Source organism: Alnus glutinosa, chromosome 1 (genome assembly GCF_958979055.1).
Source record: "Alnus glutinosa chromosome 1, dhAlnGlut1.1, whole genome shotgun sequence".
Classification (NCBI taxonomy): Eukaryota; Viridiplantae; Streptophyta; class Magnoliopsida; order Fagales; family Betulaceae; genus Alnus; species Alnus glutinosa.
Window position 1 is genome coordinate 10,112,123 of NC_084886.1, and position 7,832 is coordinate 10,119,954.

General features: G+C 35.5%; 1 protein-coding gene across 1 annotated transcript; it reads right to left on the reverse strand.

Moving 5' to 3' along the window:
• Positions 1-1,434: 1,434 nt before the first annotated feature.
• Positions 1,435-7,442, reverse strand: LOC133871704 (disease resistance protein RPV1-like). Its single transcript, XM_062309121.1, has 5 exons — positions 7,163-7,442; positions 5,425-6,121; positions 3,054-4,155; positions 2,346-2,627; positions 1,435-2,229 (listed from the first exon to the last, which is right to left on the reverse strand). Exons 2-5 carry the CDS (start codon positions 5,922-5,924, stop codon positions 1,525-1,527), a joined length of 2,589 nt encoding a protein of 862 aa, XP_062165105.1. The 5' UTR covers positions 5,925-6,121; positions 7,163-7,442; the 3' UTR covers positions 1,435-1,524.
• Between the last annotated feature and the right edge of the window lie 390 nt (positions 7,443-7,832).

The window sequence follows — 7,832 nt, forward strand, 5'->3', positions numbered from 1 at the left end:
CTGGCAGCTGGAAAGTAATTCTCTTATTTCCGTTTATTTCTGAAATTAGAGAATTAGGGGGGTAACTGTTAGGGATAAAATCAACCCTAGAGACACGTGGATCCAATGACATCTCGGAGTTATGTCTCGGCTACTTGTTCCGCATGGTTCTATCCAGCAAAGGGAAGGACGTTTAGGTCCGAAGACATCTCGGAGATATAACGATGTCTCGGTCTTAAAATTCCAGGTTACGGTGTGTAAAATATCCCGAGATCTCCCAGCCAAGATGGAGTGAACGTATCTCGGATATTTTTGCCTCGGAGTAATAACACCTCGGTACAATATCGAGTCGGTGCGGTATCTTCTCGGGGTGATATCCATTGGATGAGTCAACATCTTAGAGTATAAACATCTCGGACTTACACAACCCTGTTATGGTGCGGATATATCCCGAGATCTCCAGGTAAAAGTAGAAACGTCTCGGATATCATCACCTCGGAGGTCAGCTGAAATGTGCTACAGTCTCTTAGGAAGGTGCCATGCGCCACACCCGTCTCAGAATTCGATAAGGATAGAATCCCAGGAGATCAGGGATAAACTACAGATCCATGATTTATGGGATAAGATGATTATTGACATAGAATCGAATTTAAAGAAGTACAAACGCAATCAACTACGGATTCAACACTCCTATTCAAATTCCCAGAAGATGTGATGAAAATTCAAACCGGGCTAGGACTCCTCAAACTCCTAATCCAACTCAATGTCAAGAAGGTCCGGCCTATAAATAAAGATCGTCACACCAGGTATAAGAGACGAATTCTCTAAGCTCTGGAGATTAAGATTAAGGATTCTATACAGAAAACCTTTTAGACTGACTTAGGCATCGGAGTGGGCGTGGTCGGCACCCCCGACGAGTTGTTTGTTCCTTTTTGCAGGGTTGAAGTGTTCGATAAAAAGTCAGGCAGCGAATCCTTAGGCGACACGTCACCATACCGGAAACTGTACCAACAACATCATAAAATGAGAGAATGACAGAGAGAGACAGAGAGAGAGAGAACCTGGAGAAGACTCTTCCTGAAATCATATGCTAGACCGTCACATCTCTCCATGAAAAAATTTGTCCATAATCTTTCCTGGTTCGGCACATTTGGGAGTCTCTGCAATGATGAGCAGCCACGTGCATACAACTCCTCTAAACTTGCAGGAAGTTCTGGAATTGATTGGAGACTTGCACACTCCTCCAACCAAAGTCTTTCTAATTTAGGGAGGCTACCGATCCAATGAGGCAGGCTACGAAAATTGTTTCGTGATAAGTTTAATATTTTCAATGAAGATAAACTCCGAAGATCCATAAGAATCTCATCTTCAAACAAATTGTAATCACTGAGATTCAACTTTCTCAAACGACACAATCCAAAAACAGAAGTTGGTAGCAAATTTATGGGTTTCGGGCATTTTCGTGATAACCCTAACAAAAAATGTGACATCCAAGATTCTGAGGATTGCCCTTTACATCAAGATAATGATACATTTTCGAGTTTCTCAATAGCAGTTGTTCAATTGCGTCCCATCAGCAACCAGATATATTAAAGCAACCATATTCTCCAATTGTTTTGGTAACTTGTCAATTTTTTTGCAGCCAGACAAGTCAAGAATCATTAAAGAATACAAGTTTGAAATACTTTCCGGAAGATTCTTCAAGTTCTCGCATCCTTGTAAATCTAATACAAGAAGTTTTTCCAAATGTCCAATGGACTCATGTACCTCAACCAAACTCGTGCAACCTTTAAGTCTCAACGTTGTTAAACCAACCATATTCCCCAATTGTTTTGGTAACTTGTCAATTTTTATGCAGAATGACAAGTTAAGAGTCTCTAAAGATTCTAAGCTAGAAATGCTTTCCGGAAGATTTTTCAAGTTTTTGCATCCTTGTAAATTCAGCTTTGTTAAAGCAACCATATTCCCCAATTGTTTTGGTAACTTGACAATTTTTATGCAATCAGGCAAGTTAAGAGTCTCTAAAGATTCTAAGTTAGAAATGCTTTCTGGAAGATTCTTCAAGTTCTCACATCCTTGTAAATTTAATAAAACAAGTTTTTCCAAATGTCCAATGGATTCATGTACCTCAACCAAACTCGTGCAACCTTCAAGTATCAGCACCTCCAAATGTGGGACTAGTAAGAAGTTTGGCGATTGGGTGAGACATTTAGAACCTTTGAGATTAAGAACTTTTAACTTGTTGAGTACCTGTCAAAACGAAATCAAATGAAAAAAAGAACAAAAAGAAAAGAAAAGAGAATTTCATGTAATTTATTCATTCATATTTAATAAGAAAATAGTAGGCAAAGTAAGATTTGTTATACCTTGTTCTCTTTCCAAACTTGTTTGACATTACTATGCTGCATGTCGAGAATAACAAGGTTCTCTAGGTGGAAATTTGGTGGTAGAAATTTCAGAGGGCACTTATGCCAGTGAAGCCATCTTAACTCTTTGGAAAGATGTTCATAGCATCCTATGAGATATGCACCATCGATTTGGAGCAATCTTAAATTTTTCATCTTTGCAAATGCTTCAGTTTTCAATTGTACATCTTCAACTTCAAGTGCAGGTAGACTTAGGTTAAGACCCTCTATTGCTTTTGATCCCTGAAAACATAGATGGGTTAGCAATGCATATTCACATTTTTTGTGAAGCTAGAACACCTTCAAATTGGAGGTGACCTATATATTTTCACCATAATCAAATAAATAAATAAAAACTAATGTGATTTATACATGGCCAGAATTGCATACTTCAATTTTTTTTTTTTTTTTTTTTACTATAGTCAAGTACTAGTTGTTTGATTGATTAGAGAATTGTACGTAGGATTTAAGATCTTACATTTATGGGTCTCCTTTTTTTTTTTTTTTTTTTTTAATGAATTACAGTTATGGGTCATATTGATAGAATATTTAAGTTTGGCGAAAAGACAAAACTCTCATATAGAAATACTTTCAAAACATATGCATATTATGTCTATGTGCATGTACATGTACATGTATTTATATAATATTAATGCATCTACCTCTTACCAGATGTTTGTTAAGCACATCTAAGACATTCTCACGAAACCACAATCTACTGCGTTTTCCAGGATTCTTGGGTGACATTTCTCGAACAACCTCCCTTCCCATATCGCGAATCAAATCATGCATCCTCAACTCATTTTTGTCATTGATTGTCACGAGAGACCTCTCAATGAGAATATTAATACCAATATCCGGAAAGAAACCACAACCGTCAAATATTTTGATGGCATAATCTTTGTCCATGCCAACAAAGAAACACGCAATATCAAGGAATGTGTCCTTCACAGTATCATCATCTAGTGAATCAAAGCTCATTCTAAGTATTTTCTGAATCTCATGGTGAGGATGTTTTTGTAATTTTTCCAATGTAGTTTTCCACTCAATAGTGCTTCTTCCTGATAGAGAGGAACCCAAAATTTCAAGAGCTAATGGAAGCCCTCCCACATAATTAACTATACTAATTGAAAGCTCTCGGTAATCTTCTATTGGATGAGCTATCCTAAAGGCATGCCAACTAAAAAGTTGAAGAGATTCCTCATGATTCAATTCCTCAACCTTATATTTTTCATGCACTTCAAGTTCGGTTAGCAAATGTTCATCTCGAGTTGTTAAAATGATTCTACTTCTTGGACCAAACCATTCAGAGCTTCCAGCTAATGAATTGAGTTGTTTCAAGTGATCCACATCATCAAGGATAACAAGAACTCTTTTACAACAAAATCTTTCCCTAATCAAATTGATTCCTCTATCAACATTGGCAATCTTCAAGTTCTTGGTTTTTAAGACATCAGAAAGAAGTTGTTCTTGCAAAAGAACTAAACCATTGAGTTGTTCGGAAATTTCTTTAATATTTAAAAGACAACTACTTCCTTCAAACCCATTATATATTTGGTTATAAACAGCTTTGGCTAAGGTTGTTTTACCGATTCCACCCATGCCATAGATGCCTACAATGCGAACATCACTTGTTCCAAGATTTAATAAAGCTTTAATCTTTTCAGCACGATAATCTATACTTATTGGATATTTGGCAATATCCAAGCAAGCATTGTTCACTTTACGCAAAACTTCTTCAACAATTTTCTCGATGAACCTTGATTCGTACCTGGTAATTATAGTTTAAAAGAACAAAAAAAAAAAAAAAAAAAAAAACACAACATAAGCACAAGAAAAGAAAATGAAGAAAATTATATGATTCAAAAGGATATTATCATTTTGGTCATTTGAGACTAATTTTCGTGGTAAACACAAGCCTATTTCGGTGTCTTGTTCGAACAAAACACAATTCTTGCCAGAGAATGGAAACAACATGATGAATTAAATGGGGAATATATTGGATAGTGTTAGGAGCATGCTTTATGTAGTTATCATGAAACAGTTATCTAGTTTTAGAAATTTGAAAAACAGAGATATAAATGGAAAATGTCTTTAGTTTGGTATTTGTTTTCACTTTTTTGAGAGCCACAACTCAAAAAAAAAAAAAAAATTATTAAAACAACATTTTTTATATTAACAATGTCTTTACCTTTGTTTACTTTTTTGATAATTAATAATAAATTGAATTGAACTACAGTGGAAATTTATACAGGCAAAGATTTCTTCCGAACTAGGTTGAAAAAACTACTTCCAACCTAGTCCATAAAAACGTCATGTGTTATTTTGCACGTGCTTTTTAAATAGTAAGGATAAAGTTAGAAAAGACACATGTTTTTTTAATAAAATTTATTCAAACTCTATATTTGCTATTTAAAAAGCATATGCTTCTCACGCGGAAAAAGACAATGATATTTTTAGAGACTGAATTGAAGGAAGTTGGAGAAAAACTCTATCCATTGTTTTTAGGATTAACCCCAATCCCAACCAAACATCATGTAAACATTGAGTTGTTAATGCCGGTATGACAAAATTAAGTTCAATTTCAAAACAAAAGATTTGATAGAGTCTAATACCCCAGAATTCTATGCATCTTGATCTGAGATCTGATGCTGCCTATCACTATAAAACTCGTATTACTTTTTCTATAACAAAGATAAATGTGGATCATGAGTCATAAAGTTAAACAGAAATGATGAAACAGGACTCATCACAGTTTCGGTTACTCATCATTAATTTGGTTTTGTCCAAATAAAAGATGTGTTTCGAGATGATTGAAGCATCCCAAATTAGTTTGAAAATATTTAGATCGATGAAAGTCTAGATTTCCATTGGATTCTAGCTAAAATAACTTCGAAATTTTGTCAATCTATTTTTACCTCAACCTCAATATTATTTTATTTTATCAATTTTAGACTAACATTTAAAAGAAAAACAAAAGACAAAATAATAATAATTTATTAATGCATCAAAAAGCATAAGAGATCGTAAGATATAATACCCGTTTGCAATGTTTTGGATATCCCAACCGGAATAGTTTGCAGCTTCAGTAAGAGTTGCTTTCCATTTCTGCACCCTCTCCATCTCCGCTTGAAACCGCTCTTCGTGCTTAGAAAATGCTTCGGCAAAAGATCCGGTCTGTCTTCGCACGTCCGAGGGGTTCACGTCATAAAATATGGGAAGAAAAGTTTGGCTTATGGTATTCTTACAGTGCAAGATCTCCACAAGCTCATCAAGGCACCAACTGGAAGAAGCATAGCCTTTAGAGAAAACCACAATAGAAACCCTTGAACCTTGAATAGCTTTGAGCAGTTCGTTAGAGATGTGGTTCCCTCTAGGAAGCTCGTCGTCATCTCGGAATGTGTGAATTCCGGCATGCACCAAGGCAGTGTAGAGGTGATCGGTGAAGGTTTTGCGGGTGTCTTCACCTCTGAAACTCAAGAAGACATCGTGATTCCAACGAGGTTCGAAAGGTGATAGAAGCTGGGTTTGAGCAGCCATGGATACGGAGGTAATTGAGGTTGACTTGACTGAAAAAGGAGGCTCTTGTGACTCAGTTTTAATTTGGTGTAAAAGCAAAAGGAAGCCGGCAGTCTGCAAGATGTTTTCCAGTTGTCCAGCTGCTTGCAGTTACCATGCATCCACCGTCCTTCAATAGTTGTTGAGAAACTTAAATATTGCTGATAACGACTTGACAACTACCACAATGTTGACGTAAGCCAAATTAATGGAATAGTGAATCAAACTTGGAGGTGGATAAATCTTAAATATGAAAGTTTTGTAGAAATTGAAATGATAAAAGTGAAGAGAAATAACCAGTTCCAAATTGATAAGTTTTTAACATATATATTCATTTATTTGGTCTGCGGAAACATATTCATTTATTTCGTTCCCATTACTTCGTTGATATAGATGATGTTCTATCTAAGGGAAATAATTCATTTTTTCATTCTTCAACTTTTTATAATTAACATTGAATTTGTGTGCTCATGTTATTTCATACATAAGTTCCACAGATTTAATAATAATTTTAAAAAATAGAAACATGGGAGAAGAATCAAAGAAGATGTATAGCAGCACGTCTCTCTATCTGAGGGAGACAAAAAGTCTTATGGGTATGTAGCACCAAAGCGGTGCATTTCTTATATAGTTACTATAGCTATAAGTAGCCTATAACTTATAACTATAAGCCAAGCGGTGCAAACCTAAAAGGGCTCTTACCCTAAAACCTCTTTTCTTCTCTAAATATAAGAAACCGTTTCAAAAAGCAGATCCTTTATATATTTCTTAAAGGGAAATGCTAACATTTATTCTATTTTGTGTCCTTCATGAGTATGACATAACACCTTATTTTTAATAATAAAAAAAAACTACAACTTAATTTTCTCTTTCTTATTTTTATTAAAAGAATATGGTGTTATCTCAGCATAGAAGAACCTCACAATTAAAACACTAGAAGAAACTCTAGCAATTTTTTTTTTAAAATATTGGATAAGCTACAAACTCCTTACCTTCTATATTCGTTATTTTAATATATAAAAAAAAAATCAAAAGGAAGCTGCTGAGGGTATTCTTAGCTGTGCACTTTTTTTGGAAAAAAAAAAAAGAAAAAAAAAAAAGGAGAAGAAGAAGTGGGTCGATTGAATAAATAAGCGACTTCCTTGTTGGCACCCATCAGAGTTGAATAATCAAAGGAAGATAATACGAGGCATAGAATAAAGAGGACGAAGATGACTAACCAGAGTTGATGAGAGCATTTTCCGGTGATTGGTTTCTCCATATGCTCTTCAAATGGGATTCCCAGAACAATCGACTCCTATCTATTCAATCCCATTGCCAAAAAGGTTCTGACAACTGAGAAGTGCATAGACTCATAGAGCAACAGAAAGAAGAAAGCTACTGAGCTGGATATGCATTTATGATTTTGTTCATTAAGACTTGAGCCTAATTGTGTAGAGTACACAACTACAAAATTAACTTTTGGGGTGTTAACGATTCAGAGAGCTCGAATCAAAGTGGTGTCCGTTGGATGATGGGGACTTTGTTTGGATTCGTGTAAGGTAGGGAGCAAACTAGGGTGTACCAAAATGAAAACTTTTTCACTTCTCCCGATGCTATTTTAATTAAAAACTTGTATTTATTATTTACTGTGGCGCATTCGAGTCGGAATGTGCGGCGAAGGTTTCCAAAACCCCCGTAGTTGTGGCACAAATACGGCTGCTGTTAGAAAACAGTGTAAATTTGTCGGTGGGTTTTCAGCTTTCAGAAAACAGTGTAAATTTGTCGGTGGACACGTCACACGTAAGACTAAGCTCTTCCGCAACGAACGGTTAAGCTAAAATCACGGGGAATGCTACTTCAAATAAAATAATAATAAAAAATCACGGGGAATGCGCCACAGTAAAATAG